General features: G+C 41.1%; 2 protein-coding genes across 3 annotated transcripts; both read left to right on the top strand.

Moving 5' to 3' along the window:
• Positions 1 to 4959: 4959 nt before the first annotated feature.
• Positions 4960 to 6214, top strand: LOC147880077 (MLP-like protein 43). Of its 2 annotated transcripts, none has more exons than XM_087372147.1 (3): positions 4960 to 5068; positions 5350 to 5543; positions 5643 to 6214. In XM_087372147.1, the coding sequence occupies exons 2-3, from the start codon at positions 5369 to 5371 to the stop codon at positions 5948 to 5950; spliced, it is 483 nt and encodes a 160-aa protein (XP_087228273.1). In that variant the 5' UTR covers positions 4960 to 5068; positions 5350 to 5368; the 3' UTR covers positions 5951 to 6214. The 2 variants fall into 2 exon arrangements, with proteins under 2 accessions (XP_087228273.1, XP_087228274.1); XM_087372148.1 differs by lacking the exon at positions 4960 to 5068 and adding an exon at positions 5194 to 5254.
• A 3328-nt stretch (positions 6215 to 9542) lies between these two features.
• Positions 9543 to 10899, top strand: LOC147880078 (MLP-like protein 423). The gene is made up of 3 exons (XM_087372121.1): positions 9543 to 9666; positions 10047 to 10264; positions 10367 to 10899. The coding sequence occupies exons 2-3, from the start codon at positions 10066 to 10068 to the stop codon at positions 10672 to 10674; spliced, it is 507 nt and encodes a 168-aa protein (XP_087228247.1). The 5' UTR covers positions 9543 to 9666; positions 10047 to 10065; the 3' UTR covers positions 10675 to 10899.
• The last annotated feature ends 12595 nt before the right edge of the window (positions 10900 to 23494 follow it).

Consider the following 23494-nt stretch of genomic DNA (forward strand, 5'->3'; position numbering starts at 1 on the left):
TGTGACCTCTCTTGGAGGATTAGATTACAAGCGCATCCATGCATGCGTCAACGATTGCGTTTTGCTTCGTGGACTACATAAGGATGCAAGAGAGTGTCCTACTTAGAGAGAGGCAAGATACAGAGCAGATCTCAAAACTTTGGACATGCCTCATAAGGTTCTGCGACATTTTTCCACAATCCCTCACATCAAACATATGTTTAAGTGCAAATCCATTGCAGAGCTCATGTCATAGCATTCCTCCCATCGATCAACCGATGGCAAGTGGAGAACTCCCGTAGACACTCCTACGTGGAAGCATATTGAAGACACATGGCCAAGCTTCAAGGAAGAACCTAGGAGCTTGAGACTTGGATTGGGTATGGACGGTGTGAACCCATTTGGTCTCAAAAGCACCTCTTATAGTGTATGGCTAGTGATATTGGTGAACTATAATCTTCCACCCTCTATGGCGATTAAAAAGGACATGTTATGTTATCCCTTATAATTCCAGGGAAACATAAAGTCAAAAATCTTGATGTTTATTTGGAGCCTTTCATTGACGAGCTAGAGATACTTTGGAGAGGTATTAAGGTACATGATGTGAGCAAGCCTCCCTCATCACAAGACTTCAACTGCAAAGCATACTTGATGTGGACGATGTATGACTTCCCAGGCTATGGCGAGTGTTTAGGTAAGCATTGCACTTCTAATTATGGGTAGGCGAAGGATGTGGCACCCTAAACCCACCTTCAACTCTTAATTGTGTCTATTGTTTCGGTCTCACTACATCGGGTTACCATGCATGTCCTGTTTGTGGTCCTTCGCTTGTTGCCTCACAGGTAGGGCAGACACATTGAATAAGGTCATCTATGAAAATCACCATCAATTTCTCCCACCTTATCATCCTAGATATGTTGCCCCTTGGAATGAAGTCCTCCCACAATCACTCACTGTGGGAGATTGGATGAGAATTTGGGACGGTTCCATGACTCCTCCACCACTTGGCATGAGCCGGTAGGGGTTTGTAACTATTGTGTGCTATATTGGCTGGAAATAAAGATTGCCCGCTAACACTAGCTTTTGTTTAGATACTCCATCTTTTATCGTTTACCATATTGGTCCCACCTCAAGATCAACCACCTGCTTGATCCCATGCATATCTTCAAGAATGTGGCATCTACCATTTGGGAACATTTGAATGGGACACGAGATTCCGCAGGCATAAGGGAGGATCTACATACCACAGGGAGGATGTGTGAAGCTTGGCCACAAGAGAGACCAAATGGGTGTGTTTTTTTACCTCGTGCACCGTGGAGGTTATCAAAGCTAGAGATGGTGGCAGTGAAGCATGCTATTACTACAATTCATACTCCCATTGGATGCATGAGGTGTTTGAAGGGGGCCTTTACAAAGAGCAAGAAAAGAGATGTAGAGCAATTATATGGCTTGAAATCTCATGATTGGCACAAGATGCTCCAAGTAAGTATTTTATGTGCATAATATCTTTTTCCTTTCAAATTTGTGAGTGAATTAGAAGCAATTAATCAACCATTCTTTGTGTGTTCAGTTCATACTACCTACTAGCATTTCTCGTAGTGCATCGAAGGACATGAAGGATTGTATTTACAAGATGGGCGAGCTTGTGAGGTACTTTACATGATACAAAATATGATGCATATCAATGCTCCATGCAAGGTGTTCACATTGCTAATATGGTATACTTTTTCATTTCTTGGTATGTGAGCTTAAAGGAAATAGATCCCACCACGCTTGAGAATGCTTGAGTTATATCAGTGAAGGTGGTTTGTTTAGTGGAGGAGACATTTCCACATCCTATTCTCACAAGCTAATTAGATCTCACAGTGCATTTGCTAGGGGATGCATGAGCAAGGTCGGTATATAGAATGTTATGCATAAGTTAGGAGCTTTCAATAATTTAGATTGCTTATTTAATTGATTTTGTCTTAGTGTAGTGCACTATGTTCAATGCTACATGGTTTGAGGGCAAGCATTTTTGAACACAACGGATTGATGATAAGAGAAACACACAAGATTGCAGCGTCATTGCTAGCTTTGAGGGACCCAATGGAGCCATGAATGATTATTGTGGCATAATCCAAGATATCATTAAGCTTGACTTTCGATGCTTCTTTGTGTATGTTTTGGATGTAAAGTGGTTTAAGGACATGGTGGAAAGAGGCCCTAATGCAATAATCAAATGCCATGCAAGTGGCTTTGTAACTATTGACTCCACAAAGTTTTGGCAAAGTAAGAAGGACACACTAGTACTACCACAACAATGTGAACAGGTACTGTACACACATATAAAAATACTCACTTTTAAATATTTGATACCTTCGATGCAAGAACACACTCTCCAAGAGTGTACAAATGCGCTGTCCACAACAAGAAGCATTTACCCAAAACTGACCTGATTGCAAAATCTCCTCTTTTGTCAATGCTTTTGACACATAGACATGTGAATCCCCTTCCAAAACTGTCTACAACAGCCAATGACACCAATTTGAGCAAAAGCCCCTCATGATTGTATTTGTGTTTGAATTAGATTGTCTATCAACCAATGGTGGATAATAATAAATGGTAGCATGTCATACCTATTATGCCACGTTCCAAAGTGATGTATAGTACATTTACTAATATGGAGCGTATGGAGGATGATCATGGCCATGGAGGTGATGATGACCGTGATACGAGAGAGGAGGATGATCATGAGATAGGAGATACAGATATTGAAGCCATTACCCATGAGAACGAGCCTTCCATTGGTGATGCTGATTTCGATGAGCACATGAGTAGCACAAGTAGTAGTGGGTTGAATGTATTTGTAGATCTAAACACTTGTTTGGATTTTGAAGTAGATAGTTTGGCAAGGGTTGATCTCATTGAGGATGAGATTGAATCGTAGCCCATCATTGATATTGGCAAAACTATTTTACATATTGTCTCATTCTCTTCACCTCACTTAATTTTTGTGTATGTGGGTTTGCAAAAAAGCATTGATGTTTTTGTTAAAATTATGTGCTTTGGTAATCATGGGCAATGTTTGGAAAGCAGTGATGTACATCAAAATCTCACTTTCTGTATTCTCTGTTTTGCATCTAAATACGCATCTAATTCTCAGTATAGATGCACTAATAGATGCGCTAATACACATGCAAATAGACACGCTAGTAGACGCAGTTCTAGATAGGCTCGTATTTTCTCAATATAGATGTGCTAATAGATGCATCAATACACGCGCTATTAGACGCACCCATAATTTCTCTATTCAAGCAACGCCTATAGATGCGCCCGCTATTTTGCGCGTCTATAGTTGCTTTGTGTTGTAGAGAGAAAGAGAGAGAGAGAGAGAGAGAGAGAGAGAGAGAGTCAACCACTTTAAAGTTTGCATTGAAGTTCAATGAAGAAGAGCCAATAGAAAAAATGCACTTCCAAAAAATTCAAGAAATGCCTAATTTTTGCTTTCTCAAAATTGCATCGTTGCTAAGGCTAAGAAATTAAATTTCTCTCAACTAAGACCTTCCCCATGGGGGGCAAGCCAAAACATGCAGTAATGAAATAGTGGAGCATTTTAATACTTTGAGATGTCTCTAATGAAAATCCCATGCAAAATCCAATATGGCTCTTGCAACTACTCAACTACTAATATATTGCAATCGGCACAACCAAGTACAACTGAAAACCCAAATCTACATGGGGTATTGCAACTGTGTTCTAATTACGTCATTGGTTTCTCGTAGCAACTACAACTCGATTGTCTTTGCAACAGCTAAACTTGCAACAGTAAGAGCTTAGCCTAGGGTTTGTGTAAAAGAACCCTGCAGTGGGAAACAACAAAGTTAGGAATCTAGGTCTGCTACAAAACGAACACGGAGACTATGTGGACCACAAATTACAAGGCTATGCATTGTATACCGACGGACTCAGAATCATCGATGCTGATCATTTTCTCTCCAAGAGACGGTCTGAATTGCTTCTTTAAAATTGAAGTCAATAAATCATCAAAGACGAAGGTAGAAGAAGAAAAGGAAAACAAAGTAAAAGAAGAATGAAGTTACAAAGTTAAGAAGATGAAAAGCAGTGTCAACCTCGAATATACGTGGTGCTCTCTGTCTCCATAGGCTCTCTGACAAAGGCGTCCATAATAGGTACGGGGGATGAAGGCGAAAACGAAATGAAAAATGTCACAAGGAAACAACTCACAGGAAAGCACACAACTGGTGGTGTACGACAGAACTCTGCACGTTTATATAGAGGACGTCTACCATCAAGAATCGATTGAATAGTCGAAGGACGCCAAAGGAGTGTCGCATGCCACCATGAACCACCCACAACACAGCTTACAACCAAGAAACATGCACCAATTGCTGCCTGAAATATAGAAAATGCCGTCCAACAAAACGGAGGTTGCCATGCACCAGAAGCCACCATGAACACATACAAAAACATCGCAGAACATTTAGTGACTCCGCGTTGAACTCCAGAAGCCGCCATGAATCGAGCCGAAGAGAAAAGGTGGAGATGCTCTGTAAGAAGACTTAAGGAGATAAAGAAAGAGAGAGAGAGAGAGAGAGAGAGAGAGAGAGAGAGAGAGAGAGAGTCAACCACTTTAAAGTTTGCATTGAATTCTAATGAAGAAGAGCCAATAGAAAAAATGCACTTCCAAAAAATTCAAGAAATGCCTAATTTTTGCTTTCTCAAAATTGCATCTTTGCTAAGGCCAAGAAATTATTTTTCTCTCATGGGGAGGAGGCCAAAACATGCACTAATGAAATATTGGAACATTTCAATACTTCGAGATGTCTCTAATGACAATCCCACGCAAAATGCTCCAATGGTAGCTGCTAATGACAAAAAACATGGCAATATTTTGAAAGGAGGGGAGAGGACGCCTTGTTATTCTCCCCAGCCGGCGCACATCGCTCGTCCTTTTGTTTCAAGCATCCCAAAAAAACCAAATATCCTCACCTTTCACTCTCCGCTCTACACATTTATATGCCCATTTCTGCACTTTGCCCTTAGCTCCTAGCTGCCCTTCTCTCGCTCCTACTTCTTTCACTCATTCGTAAGTATGCCACCGTTCCCCGCTTTACTTTGCGCCCACGACTTTTAGCTCGTCCTTGTAGTAAAAGATTGCCTTCTTCCACGTCGTTTTGGTTTCAATCCGTGCCACCTGCTTTCTTAGCCCAGCCCACATCTTATATACACTCGCATTTGCGCTTCTATGCGTTCTCCCACTTCGCTCCATCTAGTAAGGGGGCTGGAGGGCACAAGCTCAACCTTCACGCCGTCTAAAATTTACACAAGGAATTGATTTATTAACCATTTCCACATGAATTTATGCAGGGACAGCTTGTTTCAGAAAATGGAGACCAAGCTCGCTGCTGCAATAGACATGAAAGTATCGGTCGCCACGTTTTGGGAATTTATCAAGGCTCCCGATATGGTTCCGAAGATCTTGCCTGACTTTGTTGCCTCGAGCGAATTCATTGAGGGAGCAGGAGAAGTGGGATCCGTCAGATACATGAAATTTGGTCCAGGTGAACAGGACTTTCTTCAATTACTCGCTCCTTTTGTAGACATCGTGGGTTAATCTGCTTTCTGTGTCCTGACTAAAATGCCCGAATTGATGGACGCAGCCGTGAAAGACTTCGTCACATTCGCGAAGGAGAAGATCGAGGTAGTTGACGAGGCTACCAAGGAACTCTCCTACTCAATTATAGATGGAGAGCTACTCAATTTGTTCAAGCTCTACAGGGTTACTTTGCGCCTGAGTGACGGAGAAACGCCGGACAGTTGCATCCTCAACTGGCAGTTGGAGTATGAGGCTCTCACACCAGAGATACCGTCCCCTGAGGTATCCAAGCAAGGAGCTGTGGCCACGTATAAGGCCATAGAAGCCTACTTGCTGGAAAATGTTCCCAAAGCGAAGGCCCCTGTGAGTTAGTTGAACACAACACAAATGCATCTCCCAGCTGAGAATTAAACATCGAATCGTTTATGAAGAGACATCTCCCGATGTTTTATTTCTTACATTGTAGGGGCGTAGGCTCCCTTTGTCACGAGCTCTTCTTCTTTAAAGGAATATTGTAAAGAGTGGGAGCTGCAATTCCTTATCATTAAGGAATTGTAAACAAGAGGACAGAGGAAACTTGGAAATTATCTATGACCTATAATGAATGGTGGAAGCTTGGAAATTATATATGATCTAATAGGGGGGCTATGAGGATGAGATGAACTGGAGGAAGGTGCATGCCACAACTTCCAGAGACTCACTAGGTACATGGCTAACAAGTGTCACATAACCCAAACGATGCTATAGTCTGCCCCCTTTTAGGAGCAGTGCTAATAAATCTCCTAAGATAACGTGGTTTTTGTCACGTGGCTCTCTTGTTCACACACTCAAAATCTTTGTGGAGTGCCTCTGGGCTTGGGGTTGTGGTTTAGTGCTAGGGTTTGTGTTCTGTTTTGATCATTGTGCCAAGAGGATGTTTTTTATGGTTGGGTTGTTTTGTTGTCTTGATTGTTCTTGGTAAAGGCACGTTCTCTACTCTTATCTTCTCAAAAGTGTTTTAGTGGCTAATCTTGTCTAGGCAAGTACAATGTGCGTTTGTGAAGGTTGTTTTGCTGGTTTTTGACACACGAGTGGGAGGGGGAAACTATTTGTGAATGTTTTTTTGGTGGTTGACACATGGGTGGGAGGGGGCAACTACTTGTAAAATGGTTTTTAGTGCATTAGTGAGTATAGAGTGCTAGCATCCAATAAAGTTTTTTAAAATCATGGCATTTAAATTTAGTTGTTATTTTATATTTAGTTGTTCAATGTATGTATTTGTGCTTATGTTGAAGTAGTGCTAGAGGCTATACCGTGTTAAGCATATCGTCTTCCAAAATTATGTTGTGGTTATAAGCACACAAAACACTTGCATTAGGGATGTGACTTACATTCGATATACTCACTTGAGATTTTTGTGAAAAGCATTTCACAATTACTACCAAAGAGTCCATAGGAGTAGCATTGAGCAGAACCATGATTAGAGATCAATGTTGTGAGATATGTTAAGAGAAAGGGGAAGGTGGTTGAAATCAATCTAGATAAATAGGTTAAAGAATCTCTAAATAGAAAACATTGACAGATTAAAAAGACGAGGACATTCCTTAGACCAATCCAACAAACCCAAAAACATAAGACTTCAAGCTGCCTCTTTCACCCCGCTATAGAATTTACTATTTCTTTCTCAACAACATAGCTTGAGCCAAAAGTAGTGGTATGCGAGTAGGGGAGGAGTGCCCGCAGGTAGTCTCACCTCATCTACTAGAAGAAGAGTTGCTAATTTGCCTATATGTACTGGTTGCATCTCAGAGTATCAGTGAGGTCAAATAGTCAGAATGAGTTGATGAAGAAGATTAATACTAGAGGAAGAACCTCACGGTAAGTGGGACCCTAGGCTGTGAACAACCCAAGGAACTCTTTAGAGGCATTTAGGGAGCAGTTGGGGCATATGATTGAGAAACCCGAGTAGCATATGAGATGGAGAAGATACGGTTCTAGAATCTATAAAGAGCCATGAATTGTGAGAACTTCCTTGATTAGAGGAGAACATCTGAGCAACCTAGTCTACACTATTTGAGCAAAACTAAGGGAAGCATGGTTATTCCTAAGCAGTCAAGCTCTTTAGGCCTATGATAAGGCTCCGAAATATTTCATTTGTGAACGGGGATTGGCAAGACGACAATACAAGTAGGAAGTAGAGAAGGTCTAGTTATTAGAGGAAGAGCTAGAATACTGTGACCCTAGGAACAAGTCAGACATAAGGTGAGAGTTTGCGGCTCTAGGAGTCACTATATATAAACCCTAGATCTCACGTACATTTAGTGCCTACTTTTTAAATCCCTTATCTATGAATATTATGTATGCATATATGGATAGATAATCATGCCTTCCTCTATTTAGAGTTTAATACCATAGTCATATAGAAAAATCAGTGGTATAATTTTTGATAAATTGACGTATATTCTAGCATTGAGTCTAGATAACAACTGCTTCGACACACGAAAATCTATTTTCCTTTCAATTTAAACCACTTAAATTGGAAAATCTGCAATTATTAGTAAAAAGACATCAAGTGACAAGTTCTCATGTAGAATGTGGTGTGCCTCTACTTTCAAAGTCTCACATGCCATTTTCACACTGAAAAGCATGAACATTGATTATTGAGAAGAGTATATCTCATGTTCATATTTGCATTTACAATCTTAAAGTGTAATTAAACGTGTAATTAAACAAATGGATGCTAAGAGGATTATATTGTTTGATATAACCTTAGAGCCTTTGGCACTAATGGTATGGTACATCCAATCCTTATGTGCTTAGGATGGGGAGAAGCTATCACACATTGCATAGGTAGACCGTGTAACATGTACAACAGGGAATGGGGAGTGAGTGTTCATGGAAGAATGAACGTTCTCCATAGCTGCTCACGATGTGCGATGGCATTGTGGTAGCTCACTTTATATGACATAGCTTGCACTAGGCTAATGCTTGCATAATCGGCATAAAAGTTGGCTAACATGAAGCTATGGTGTTAACTATGAACGAGTATGTCAACAAATGGGATAGGTTGGACTCATTGGGCATGAGACAACTTTGCACTTCCATAGGCTTTTCTTGAAACTTTTCAAGTTTTAATTACATTTTGGTCTTAAAACTTGAAAAGTTTCAAGGATTTTCGTAATTGCAAAAGTAAATAAACATATCTGGACTTGGAAATTTGGAGGACCAAGCCATGTGGAAAGGGAGAAACTAAGGCTCACTGCACACGATGCATGAAATCGCGGCTAGTTGTGGGTTTTGGATGATGGCACGGATTTTGAGACCACCTTGAAGCATGATCGATGCTCACAATTGCACCCCAATTTTTGAAGGTGCCAATTCTAGGACTAGAGCACGATCCCTTCTTCAGCCTCTATATGGGCTTGTTTCCTCGCCATGGGGTGCGATGGCGATAGCAACAGAATCCGCCACCGGTGGCCAAACACCCAGCAGCCATTGTCAAACTGCTGGGTGCGCGCACCTGCATGGCGCGGAAACAGGACCTATGAATGCTGCCATCTGGCACTGGGTTGAGCTAGGGTGCCTTCAATCCTGAGGACCTAGCAAAGAGGTCGAAGGGCAGGCCAATCACAAATGCACAGCGCTCCATACATGTATGAAGGCCTCGTCAAATGTTTATTAAATGCCTCACACAAGCTTGGGAATTAAGGCATGTGAAAGCAACCAAGTAATGGCACCAGTTGCGCATCTTCCTGTGGTGTGCACTGGCTTCGAAGCCAGAACGGTTGTGTGGGAAAGGTGTACGTGAAGAATGGCAAGCAAGGCGGTGAATCGGTGATTTTGAAAGGAAGGGCGGGTGGTTCAAAGGTACTACTAATTCACGTACCACGTTCTGCAGACGAACAATATGTGCGCCTTGTTTTTCTGCGAGCTCAGGCCCGCCAGCCAGCGCATTTCTGCCGGCCTTCTCGTCCTTCTGTTGCAAAGCGCATCCCGCAACTCACTCTCACTCTCCATCCACACTTTATATGACTCCCACTCCTGCACTTTCAAGTTTGCCCAACAGCTCCTTGCTGCTCTTCTCTCCCTTCTGCTTCTTTAACTCATCCGTAAGTTTCCCAGCTGCTGCTTTGCATCCACCTTCCGCACTCCCCACTTTGAGCCCACGCCTTTTAGCTTCTTCCTTGTAGGAAAAGATTGTCTTCGTCGATGTCGTTTTGATTCCAATCCGTTTCAAGACAGTAGAGAACCCTTATTGTGTTCAACGCTCTGCACCTGCCTAGCCCACATTACACACGATAGTAGAGAATCGTTCTTGTGTTCAACGCTCTGCACCTGCCTGCTTAGCCCAGCCCACATTGCCCCCTTCGCTCCTTCTAGTAGATTGCACATCGTAGTAGGGGGAATGGGAGAACAATCTCAAACTTCGCGCGGTCTACGTCTTACGCAAGGAGTTGATGTATTAACTTTTACACATGGATTTATGCAGGGACAGCTTGTTTCAGAAAATGGAGTCCAAGCTCACTTCTGAAGTGGAGACCAAGCTCACGGTTGCAATAGACATGAAAGTATCTGTCGCCACACTCTGGGAAGCGATCAAAGCGCCCGACATGGTTCCGAAGATCATGCCTGACTTCGTTGCCGCAAGCGAATATATTGAGGGAGCAGGAGAAGTGGGATCCATCAGACTCATGAAATTTGGTCCAGGTGAACACGACTTTCGGTGATTACCCGCTCTTTTTGTGGCCATCCGCGTGGGTTAATCTGCTTTCTGTGTCCTGACTAAAATGCCCGAATTGATGGACGCAGCCGTGAAGGACTACGCCACGTTCTCGAAGGAGAAGATCGAGGTAGTTGACGAGACTGCCAAGAAACTCTCATACTCAATTATAGATGGAGAGCTACTCAATTTCTTCAAGCTCTACAGAATCTCTTTGCGCCTGAGTGAGGGAGAAACGCAGGACACTTGCATCCTCAACTGGCAGGTGGAGTATGAACCTCTCACACCAGAAATACCTCCCCCTGAGATAGCCAAGCAAGGAGCTGTGGCCACGTTTAAAGCAATAGAAGCCTACTTGCTGGGAAATGTTCCCCAAGCGGAGGCCCCCGTTAGTTGAACACAACACAAATTCATCTCCCAACGTCGAATGATTCTCTAAATGCGGAACTTCAGAATTAAACATCGGAATAGTTTATGCCTATGTCTAATTTCTGTTAAGTTTAAGGGCATATGCTAGTGTGGCTCGATACAACTCCGCTCTTCTTTGAAGGAATATTGAAATAGTTTGTAAACTTCAATAGGCTTATCATTGTAAATAAGTCTCCTAATATCACGTCCATGATCCATCTTATCACAATTATATACAAATTTTTGTGTCATACTTCAAGGTTTGGGGTTAGTTCTCTATTGTGATTAGGGAGCTAAGGATAAGGGAGGAGGGGATGTTTTTTTAATGGCTAGGTGGTTGTTTTATCTCATTGTTTTTGGTAGAGGCCTCTTCTCCACTCATGCCTTCTCGAGAGTGTTATGGTGCTTGATATTGTGTAGCCAAGTGCAATCTACGAGTGCAAAAGGTTACTTATTAGCATTTTTTTCGTGGTTGCCACATGGGTGGGAGGGGGCAACTATTTGTAGAGTGAGCTTAGTGCCTCGGTTAGTCTAGTGAGCATCAGACAGTTTTTCAAACCATGGCATTTAAATTTAGTTATTGTTTTGTATTTAATAACTTGTATGTATTTGTGCTTACGTTGAAGCAGTGCTAGAGGCTACACCATGTTAAGCATATGGTCTTGCAAAATTATGTTGTCATGATTGTAAGTGCAAGAAAACTTTACACTAGGAATATCACTTGCATTCAAGGTACTTAGTTGGGACCTTTGTGAAAAGCATGCCACAATTGCTACCAACCTATTCACAGCATCATTTGAGAGTTGTTTTACCAAACTAACTTCACGTCATAACTACTTAACTACTTGGCAATAGAAATGTTGCTAGATTGATGCCATAAAAAGCCAACTCTAGTTGACTTACAATTTTGTAGACTACCTTGAGAAATATTTGATTTAAGGTCCTCAAGTCAGTCAGAGCTTGTATATGATTTATCTCAATGTCTAGCTCATTTTGGTTCTCTTTTGGTTAGGGCATCACAATATTTGTTGGTATTGTATTGAAGCTTGTGAAAGTGGAGAGAAGAGAGGAAAGAATAAGGGAGAGACTACACCATACAAGCCTACAATTGACATCTCTCTTGCAAAATGACGTGAATTGTAGCTATATACAATTAGAAATTAGGTTTAGGGTTGATTCCATATGCCCTAATTTGCCCTTATCTATAACTTAGTCTATACCAATCTACCCTCATATAGTATCAAAAATATGTGCACATTGTGGTATCTCATAATATTGAGACCATTTTCCTCAACATCTTCCCTCAAGATCACCCTTATGGAATTGGACTTCCCTCAAGATGACGATGCAAGAAGGATTGAGCACTGATCTCCATCATTGTTCTTTAACAGTCCTGAATATCCATGATTCTTCTCTAATAGGAATATTGTTGATCTCCATCATTCCCTCAAGATGATGATGTAAGAAGCATTGATCTCCATGATTCTCCTCTAACAGGAATATCTTTCTAAAAAATATTGTAATTCATACTAGCTTGTAAATGCTCCTCAAATAGGTCTTTTTGAGTGGGTTGATGAACTTTTAGATAACATTACATTTGTTGTCATAATATTGTGGTGTGATCTCACAAAGTAGAATCTTTCTAATGAAATGCTCTCTAACATCAATACGCTTCCTCATAAAATGATGTGATAGATCCTTGCTAAGTCTTTCACTTGATTGCTTATCATAGTAATATTCTTGGATTTATTTCAGCAAAATCTTCACATGCCTTGTTTTGAAAGATCTGCATTTTGCTTCTATTGATAGCACTTTTTGCTAGTGCTCTATTCTTACTTTTGGTTGCTACATTTTGTTGAGGTAAGTTCGCACATATGAATTTTCTTACGATTCCATGACCAGGCTTGCAAAAATTCAAGAATCATGTAGAAATGTATCCTCTATATGATCTTATTACCTTCATTTTTTCGAGTGTTTGGTTTTCAACCTTGGTTTTGAATCCATCAAAGACTTTTAAATTTGTTTAAGTAGTCCAAGTAGTATCTAAATGTAGCAATCAATAAAAGTCATTGTATATAATGCAATATTGGTGCATTATATTTTTAATGCCACATAAAATAATGCATCATTGGTGCTTTTTGTTTGAGTATAACACCATCAGTTGTAGCATATCAAGCCAAGAGACCCTTTTTCTCCCCTTTTTCTCTAGTTGTGCTTTACAAAACTAGCTCTTGCTTGTTTGCCAAAGCAAATACCAATTGTGATATTCCAAAGTATTGAGCTATGTTAAGATTTCAAGTCTATATATTTGTGCTATAATTCTAATAGTGTAATGGATCGAAAACTTACTATCATTGAATGTAAATTTCGTACTATCATTTTGAATAGCCTACCTTCTTCATTACTTTTTCGACAAAAATGACCTCCCTTTTATAGGAGTGGATACATATTTTGCATTGCTTCTCCCATACGGGATAATTCCTCCTTGCCATGATGTAACATGCTCTTAACTTTATACCTTAGTCATACCTTGTCCTTATCTTGTGCTCATGGCACCACAATTCTAACACCTTACCTTGGAGCCATGATATAAATTTGGCTATTGCAAGGTGGTAAAATGTGAGTTACAAAACAAAATCCATTGTCTCCTCTTAGTGCCTACATTGCTGCTTAAGGTGGTAAAGTGTGAGCCACAAAAGAAAATCCATCACCTCCCCTTAGTGCATACATTACTACTTAAGGTGGTAAAGTGTGGTATTACTACATGTAAATATCTCCCTTGTGTGGTTGCATAGTTACTTGCAGATGGCCAGGTCTATTTAAAGAAACTAGGTCTACTCATATGGTCACCCTTTACAATCATGGGCTAAGACTTGGTAAGGCTTATTGATTAAATATTTGAAGTAGAGCAATGAGTTTTTGGAGTTCTTCTCTTTTCTTGATGAGGAATCCTTAGTATTGACTTCATGTTCTTCTTTCTACTTTGTTGGTGTTCTTGTCCTAATTGTTAGACTTTCCATCTTTTTGTAGGCTGCTTCTTAGCTTTTGGACAAGTTGCTCGTCTCCCTTTCCTATACCTGTGTCTCTCCCTTACTTGCAAGCTCTGAGTTGCTATCTCTCTTTTTTCACTATCTCCTTGCTATTTAGGTTACTATTTACTTGGGTGTAGCCATTTTTGGTGAGGTTTAGGGAATTTCCTATATATAGGTATCTTGCATGACCCATAACTTATGCATTGCTCAACGGAATTCAGTAAACTTTGTCTTCAAGTTGCACATTCCAAACTTAAACATGATACGAAAAAATCATGGAATAAGGATTTGGAATGAGACCATTAAAGCATTACAAGTGCTATGTTGCATGTGAAGCATGCATCCTGAAGACTATAGGATATAGCACTTTATTCAAAAACATCAAAATTTTGTTATGTACATACATGCAACCAAGTAATCATTCAAAAGTACACTACGTGAGCTTCTCCTCAACCCAAGGACACACCTAAATGAGAACATTAGGCATGGGTTGATGGGCCTCCAATGTTGTGCCAAAGTGATGCATGCCCATTTGAGGGCATGCTCCATAACTTTTTTTGATTTGTTGAAAACCAAAACAGATTGAAAAATTGGAATCCAAAATAGTGGCACTACTATATGGTGGCCTTAAAACATTGATAGTTGTTGATATTGGTATCTCGATTCACCCTAAAACCGAAAAAGTTAAAAATGTGCAATTTGTGCATGTGCAAAGATATTTTAATAAATCCAACACTATTTACAATTTTGAATTGCTTTTTTTCCCATGCACTTGCTTGCTATATGGCTCATAAGCATGCCAAAGGTCATTGCATTTCATAATACACGGCATCAAACCCAATAGCGTGCACTTTGGCCTAATTGTATTTTGAAGCATTTTAGGCCACGTTGCACTATTTTGGGATATCCAATTCTGCTGATGTGTATTGTTGGAGGGGGGAAACCTCACGGTTGAAATTTTTTCTACTCCCATGAATTTTGAATTTTCACACCTCTTGCCCATCAAATCTTGGAATATTAAGTACTTGCAACCTGCCTCTACCCTGTAAACACCTTGCAACCTGCACGCACCTCGACGTGACCTTGCGTAGACTTTGGTTTGGCATTGTCTTCTTTCAGGTAAGTTTCCTTCTATTCTTTGGTTGCCTCACAAGCTAGCTTCTCTGGGTCTATTTTGGACTTGATCATGGCCATGGTGTCAATGGAAACATGCCACTCGCTGTGGCTTGCAAGAGGAGTAGACAGATGCTATGAGATGGGAAAGCTGAAAAACCTAGTCAAGGCACAAGAAATAGATTGTGGGTCGAGGAAAGCAATGTCATGGCATTGAAACAAAAACGGAAGACACTTTTGCAACATTTGTGAAGAAAAAAATAATGAGAAGAAAGAAGACTCCTTGCAGAGCTACAATAGGAAGTAGTTGCAGATGCATGCATTCGATCATTGCCATCAGAGCAAAGAACACAAGCTGTGGTGTCATAATTGGTAGGAGAATTTGAGGCAGAAACATTAGGCCATTTAAGTGTATACCAATCTCGAGTCTTCACAAGATTTTCCTACACCCTAAAGTTCGTAGAGTAATAACCCTACCAACACCTTGGGAGATGCACACCTAAGAGGTGATGCTCTCTAGCCTGAGAAATGGCCTACAGAAAGTAGTTAAATTTAATTTCCTGCTATTCGGGATGGCTTGGACTTAATGTGATTGGGATGGCTTGGACTTAATGTGATTGTCCTAAACCAGCCTAGTGCTGGTTCAAGATAAACATCAATTACTGATTGAAATTGTGAAATTCAGAAATGAAAGAAAAGTAAGCTCTATTTAAACACCAATTAACATGCCCTCAAGAAAGGCTCAATGATTCCCATGATGATGTAACATGGCTTATAGCCAACTTCTCCATAGGCACGCATTCAAAATATAATAAACAAAGCCTTAAGAATAGTGTAGTACAAAGAGTGTTCCATGAAGTGAAAGTGGATGAAGTGCAAAGGAGAAGCCAACACAATTGTGAGAAAATTAAAGGAGTTTGTGGTTTGCACAACATCTAGGGCTTTTCAAACAACAACCTGATCAAAACAAGAAAACTTTCTTATTTCTACAATGTGTACATCATAGGGAAACATGACAATTGTGAGAACATTGTAATTGTGAAGACATGGGAGAGAGTTCAAGTTTTCCCTCTATGTTCAGATGGAGTGACAAACAATGGAGAGACAAACAAAAATGAGCCATAGTTTGGGGAGAGTTTTGATGACATCACGGACCGTCATCTAGAAGAAGGGGATAACTTTGTAGTTGTTGCTGCCTCTAGGGAGAATGAGGAAGATGACCCATACTTTGTGTTGCACTGTAAAATCCTAAGCACAAGCTTGAGGACACATTTAAGGATGATTGGGGAACAACCTATGAGAAGTGGGATGTAGTAGTTGGAGCTTTTTGGTAAAAAAGAACATCCGAGAGAGGCCAAATTACGAGCTTCTACATAAGAAGTCCTCAAACTTTTATGTACTCTCATCTAGTAAGAGCTATTAAGTTCTAGATGCAACCTGTGCCACAATGAAAGAAAGGAAAAAGTATCTTCAAATTGGATTTAGACATGCATGAGCACATCTTGGGGTGTCTTGGAGTAGTGGATGAGGACGACTAAGATAGTACTAAGAAAATGTAGTCTCATTGCAAAGAAACAATATTTGACTTATCTTGGAAAATAAAAAATGTATTTGAGACTATGCTTCTTTTAGTAAATTCCAAACTAACCACTGCGCTTGTTTTTGTAAATACCAAACGATAAATCCTACGCTTGTTTTTAGTATATCCCTGACAACCACCGCGCTGGCTTTATTAAATCCCATAACTAATCCACAAATGAATTGTATGCCATTCATCTTGTAATAATAGAAGCAAACCGCCATGTTGGTGGCAATTAATATCCTAGTGTGCAACCAACCACCATGTTGGCAACCACTTACCTTGCACTACTACTGTCGTGCTATTTTGAAATTCGTTGCAAAGTGCTATACTTAAATAGTCCCCTTTAGGCTGGTTATCTTTAACTGTTAGATTTCAGCAACCGGGGACGATTAAGATAGTACTAAGAAAATGTAGTTTCATTGCAAAGAAACAATATTTGACTTATCTTGGAAAATGAAAAATGTATTTGAGACTATGCTTCTTTTAGTAAATCCCAAACTAACCACTACGCTTGTTTTTGTAAATCCCAAATGATAAATCCCACGCTTGTTTCTAGTATATCCCTAACAACCACCACGCTGGCTTTATTAAATCCCATAACTAATCCACAAATCCTAAACAAATGAATTGTATGCCATTCATCTTGTAATAATAGAAGCAAACCACTGTGTTGGTGGCAGTTAATATCCTAGTGTGCAACCAACCACTGCGTTGGCAACCACTTACCTTGCACTACTACTGCCATGCTATTTTGAAATTCGTTGCAAAGTGCTATACTAAAATAGTTCCCTTTAGGTTGGTTATCTTTAACTGTTAGATTTTAGCCACCGGGCTACTTAAGACATAGAGTAGTCCTAATTCATCGCTTCCTCCACCTCGTGTATTAAATTGATATCCGAGTGTACTTTGTTTGACTAAAATAAGATCAATTAATAGTTTATTCGAGTAGACATGAGGTAATTTGTATATGCTCACATGTATTATTGACACTAAATAAACCAATTGTCTTTCTAGAGAATTCACATGGAAGCACCACAAAATCAGGTGCACCGAGCATCATCATCCATGATCTATGGTGCTCGATATACCTGATTTTGTGCTGCTTCCATGTTAGTACTTAAATGGATACTTAAATGGATGATGGCAGTCTGAGAATTCCAAAAGTCCAAGAATCTCTTGCATAATGTTTATTAAAACAAAAATACGATGACATTTTGTAGCTCAGGGAAATTCCAATCTGCCGACTTTCTCAAGCTCTTTGTAACAAGCGTCCGATAGCACTTTATGCCAATCTGATGCACTATTGCAGACCTTATTACACATTTAGACCAAAAACTTCTTGCTTGCCTCTACCGACTTGTATGCCCATAGTAACTCCTCCTTTTGCTCAGGTCCTCTTCATCTTGGTCTTGGTGCTCTATACAACTTCGTGCTACCATGATGTCCTACCAAAAGAAACTCACATCATGAGATTGACAAGTACCTTAAAGGAGTAGGAAAAATGATAGCTAGGGAAATTAATATTCATCGTCTTTGTTGACTTCAAGTCATACAACCAATTGCGAAGCATGTCCTCCTTGTAGCTATTATCCTCCACGGTTCTCCGGGTCTGGTTCTACACAAAGGTCATCCAAAAGTGTTATCAGATAGAACATGAGCATTCCAAAGTATTTTGGGTATGCCATAGATTTGTATTAGGTGGATCGATGTACAGAGTTTCGTGGCTAGATTTCAGAATGGGCTCTTAGTTGTGTCTGCACTGTACTTAAATAGGAAGAGAGCTCATTAGATTTGAAATAAGGTGGTTGGATAATGCTAATGAGAGAGGAAGAGATGTCGCTATGATGATGGTAGCACTTAGTACGGCAGGAGAACGCTCTGAGTCTAAAAAGTGTCAAGATACGCCAAGGACCATAATGTTAGAATGAATATCTACATATATCTATATGTCTGTATATATCCACTATTATAGACAAAGTGATCGAAGTGATGTTGTTCAAAGCTCCAAATCGAAGTGATGTTGTACAAATCTCCAAAGTGATTGAAGTGTTCCTTGTACAAGACAAGGACCATAAAGTTAGATGAAAGATTTTGAATATCTATATACATCTATATGTCTATATATATCCAATATTATAAATATTTCCAAAGTGATCGAAGCGATGTAGAAAGAATGCTGAAATTTGCATGCTCTTCAATACAAACCAATGAAGGAATGATGAAGGAACAAAGATGGAAAAGCACTGTAGCAATGACATTTCTTCAGCCTATGTCATACGAAAGATGAAACCATTTTGCAAATGGGTCCATCGGCAACCCACCATTGTCATACAAGAGATTAGAGTTAATTTGAAGAAATCTAGAGCAAATTTTCCAATGCCTATATTCTTGGTGAAACCCCAACAACCCCAACCCGGACTTCACCGATAATCGATACTGGCTTACTGGACATGGTGTCTAGAATAGAGCTTGAATACATAATGGGAATTGTCCACAAATTCCAGGAGCAACATAACAACCTCCAGGAAATTTTTTTCATGTAGATGCAGACCAACAAGGAAGAGAAAAAACAATTGTTATCCCACATTATAGAATTACAAAAGCAAGGTGATTAGTTGGCCAAGCTACAACAGCAGATAACAACATAGACAAAAGCCCATGAAGAGGCAATGGTAGCCAAGCAGGCCCAAGTACAGAAACTCAAAAGTCAAGTGATAGTGCAACAATAGTGCCTCCTAATAGTCATAAGCTAGCTTGCCGAAATGAAATCCAAGTTTTTTCTACAATTTAAAAGGATCACAAGTGATTACATGCATATCTAGGTGGAGAACACACTACTAAAGGACATGGTCAAGGCCTTGGAAGTTGTCAAACAAAAGCCATTCGATATTTCCATGTACCATAATTGGAGTTGTCTAACTTAGCAGATGCCTCCAGATTGAGGTTGCTAGTCGACATGGTGCAAACAATGTACTCAAAAGTGTCCTGAAAAAACTCTGTATGAATCAATTGCAAATACACTGAAGATGCCAAGTGAAATCTCTGTACCGTCGATGAAGATAGAACTGCAGTATATAAGATCTGATCTGTGTTACAAGGCTTGTGGCAATGATGCCGGGAATAGCCAAGAGGCTTTACAAGGCTGAAAAATGATGTGCACGATGCCGTGAGATAGCCAAATAGGCTTTACAATGGTTGAAAAATGATGTGCACGATGCCGTGAGATAGCCAAATAGGCTTTACAATGGTGGCATGTGTGTGTGAAATCAAGTGCTATCTGCCCACTGAACCAATCTGCAATGCCTCTGAACTCTGAAGTCTACTCACTGAACTGATGAACGTAAGGTTTCAGGTAATGTAATGATGTGAAATCGGATGTGAGCGTATGGACTGACTCCGAGTAGGTACTAGTCGGGAATTTTGGGCATGGCTTAGATTGGCAACTTGGGGAATTTAAAGCGTCCCCTCTATGGCGATCTAGTCTACTCTGATCTAGATCTAAACCAACCATCGATCGATGAAAGAGCAGCAAATAATTCCTTTTCCTTTGTTCTTTTTAAGTGCTGGGTCAGATGCGTCGATGTAGAGGTAAATGTTCGTGAAGGAAGTGGTTTTGTCGGCGAGGCTCAAATGTGAGTGTAACTTGCGCCGAAATGTGCGCATGATGTAACAAGCGCGTAGAGCACGAAAAACCGAGCGACTTTCCTTTTTGGAGCACCCTCAAATTATTCCTGGATCAAGAGATACGACTTGATCTAGGTGGAGGGGCAAAAGGAGTGCAAATGGTGCTCAATGATGATGTGTCACTGTGAGTCACATGCGGTGATGATGTGGCACTATGCTTAGTAAGAGGTGTGCCAGTGAAGCTCTGTGCTGAGGTGGCAGGAGTGTGCACATGCAGTGTGTGCACAGTGTGCCTGGCAAGAGATTGTGCCTGCAAGGGTCAGTGCTGATTGGACTGCTGAGGTGGCAGTGCTGAGATGGCACAGATGATGTCAGCAGGGTGATGTGGCAATGCTGACGTGTCAGTGATGATGTGGCAGGTGACGTGGTAGAATGATGTGGCAAGATAGGGTGATGATGTGGCCCCGATGGTGACGTGGCATTGATGACATGGACTGCTGACCTGGCAGTGCTGACATGGTGCCTACATGGCAAGATGATGTCAATGATGACATGGCAGTAGTAGCGAGATGTTGCTGATGTGGCACTATGGATAAGGTTGCCACGTGGTAGCCCTTTGACCACACCTGTGTGTGTGGTGACCCTGGGTGGATAAGGTCTATGCCGGGTGTCAATTTTGTGGCCAGACCCTAGGTGCTTCCTATCTGCCACGTGTAGGAAGATTGGAGGTTGGAATCTTCAAGGTTCCGACGGAATCTCTCAAAGATTTCGTTAATGAACATTGCCGGTTTGGCGAGACGGTCACACAAGAGCTGGCGTGGGCGCAAGAGCTGTCAAGAGCTACCAGCTTGAGGGAGCCATTGTTCCCTGTTGCAGAAGAGCCGCTCTTGTTTGATGGTGGATGAAACCCGGAGTCGTTGGAGACAAGCCGCTCAGGGACTGGCGTCGAATGGAGAGTTGGAGTCTACAGAGGTTGGAGCCATCGCTATGGCAGAGCTTTGGGCTTGTTTGGCTATGGCGCTGTTCAATATGCTTAGAGATTCGTTGGTCATTGCTGGATGGCGTCCGTAGTCTAGCGGAGATGGCAAATAGCTTCAGTCAGCGAGGTCGCCTTGGAAGCTGTCGGTTACGTTGATGGAGGAGCTAGTATTGAGTAAGGAGCTTTGCTCTGGAGCTTGGGAGCCCGTGAGCTTGGAGCTGACCTTGGATGAGCGCTATCAAAGGAGACGAATCACTGGTGGAGGGAGCCCTAGCTGTGTGCAATGTAGTAGACAGACATTCAGAACCGTGAGGCAACACGGAGTGCAGAGGTTGGCCTTGGAAGAAGAAGGTCACCGAGAATATCACTTCTGCTGTGCGCTATACTTGTGGCAGGACCCGCGTTGTATTGTAGGCCATCCGAAGCCCTCGACTTGCTTCGTGAGCTGTTGGCAGGATGCTAGGTGCGCGATTTGTATGTGAAAGCGCTCGAGTCGTAGAGATCGATGGAGCCGTAGGTTGACTATGAAGGTCGCTACTAGAGTCGCAATGCATGGAGTTGCTACAGGAGTCTGAGTCGATGAAGGCGGCTGCGCTTGCAGCAACAGGTTACTACAGTCCCAACTTCATGTCGAAGCTTGGCAAAGGGTAGAGAGTTGCAGAAATTCATGTCTCTCTTTCTCTCAAAACTAGTAGATCTTTAAGCGCTCTCTCTCAAACAATAGGATCTCTCTCACAACTCAAGAAGCACTCAAATGAACTCTCTCTTTCTCGAAATTCTCTCAAAGAGATCTCTTTCTCTCAAATGAAGATCACACTGAAAGAACTCTCACAAATGTCTCACAAACAATGAATCTCTCAATGAAACAATGAATAAAATGGAAGGAGATTAACGGAAATCTCTCATGGACGGAAATTCCTCTCAGATGGATGGAAATTTCTCTATCACTCAATGGAAGTGAAAGGATGCTCACAATCACTCAAGAGAACTCTCAATCTCACAATCTCTCTCACACTCTCAAGAATCTCAATGTCTCAGCGGAAGAAGCTCTGATACCATGACAAAATATGAAGAGGGGAGAGGAGAAAAGTGGAGATGAGGAGAGAGGGCACAGCTAGAGAGCACACCACAAATGACTAACTGTACACTAGAATTAGTTGAAAAAATAGAATATATACAAACCCTTTTAGGGTTAGGGTTAGGGCATCTAACCCTTTCCTTTATAGCACTCTATAAGGTTAGTGCTATGCACATATGATCACGTGATGGTGCTATGCACACATGATCACATGATGTTGAGCGTGAACTCTCAACATGATCGACCATGCAAAGCATATCCGATGGTGACAATACTTTGCACTCATCTCAACCTAGTTGAAAAGGACTTGCATGCAAACTAGAGCCCCCATCCGATAAGTACTAGTTTGAATAACACAAGGCAAAAACGGTCTTTTATGCTTGATCCGCAATGCAAAGCATATCCGATGGGCACAATACTTTGCACACACCTTCAACTAGGTGGAATCAACTTATATGCAAAGTGGCACGCCCATCCCATAAGTGCTTGATCGGATAATATACCTAGTATCGTGTTTTTTTACGGATGTGCATGACACTAGAGCAAAAATAGTATTTAATGCTCGATCTACCATGAGAAGGATATTAGATGGGCACAAAACTTTTCGTACGCCTCAACCTAGGTGGTATTGAAATGTTCTCAAAGAGGTACACCCATCCGATAAGTACTTGGTCAGATAACACACCTAAGGGCGTGTTTTTTTGCGGATGTCCATATCATTAGGGAAAAAATGGTGTATAATGCATGATCGACCATGCAAAGCATATCCGATGGTGACAATACTTTGCACCCACCTCAACCTAGTTGAAACGGACTTGTGTGCAAAGTGGAGCCCCCATCCGATGAGTACTTGTTTAATTAACACACTTAGGACCGTGTTTTTTCATGGTTGTGCATGTAACTAAGGCAAAAACGGTATTTTATGCTTGATCGACAATGCAAAGCATATCCGATGGGCACGATACTTTGCACACACCTTCAAATAGGTGGAATTGACTTACAGGCAAAGTGGCATTCCCATCGCATAAGTGCTTGATCGGATAACACACCTAGCAGCGTGTTTTTTTATGGATGTGCATGACATTAAGGCAAAAATGGTATTTAATGCTCGATTGACCATGCAAAGTATATCCGATGGGCACGATACTTTTCCTATACCTCAACCCAGATGGTATTGAAATGTTCTCAAAGAGGCACACCCATCCGATAAGTACTTGGTTAGATAACATACCTAAGGGCGTGTTTTTTTTCGGATGTGCATACCACTAGGGAAAAAATGGTGTATAATGCGTGATGGACCATGCAAATCATATCCGATGGTGACAATACTTTGCACACTCCTCAACGTAGTTGAAACGGACTTGCGTGCAAAGTGGAGCCCCCATCGGATGAGTACTTGTT

Source organism: Dipteris shenzhenensis, chromosome 33 (genome assembly GCF_047967505.1).
Source record: "Dipteris shenzhenensis isolate YYH24624 ecotype China chromosome 33, Dip_SZ_1.0, whole genome shotgun sequence".
NCBI classification, from domain to species: domain Eukaryota; kingdom Viridiplantae; phylum Streptophyta; class Polypodiopsida; order Gleicheniales; family Dipteridaceae; genus Dipteris; species Dipteris shenzhenensis.

Excerpts from the sequence above, each read along its gene's own strand:
- LOC147880077 (XM_087372147.1), top strand. The coding sequence starts at position 5,369 with ATGGAGACCAAGCTCGCTGCTGCAATAGACATGAAAGTATCGGTCGCC. Across the intron at positions 5,544-5,642 it reads ATACATGAAATTTGGTCCAG|CCGTGAAAGACTTCGTCACA; the intron begins GTGAACAGGACT and ends TGATGGACGCAG.
- LOC147880078 (XM_087372121.1), top strand. The coding sequence starts at position 10,066 with ATGGAGTCCAAGCTCACTTCTGAAGTGGAGACCAAGCTCACGGTTGCA. Across the intron at positions 10,265-10,366 it reads ACTCATGAAATTTGGTCCAG|CCGTGAAGGACTACGCCACG; the intron begins GTGAACACGACT and ends TGATGGACGCAG.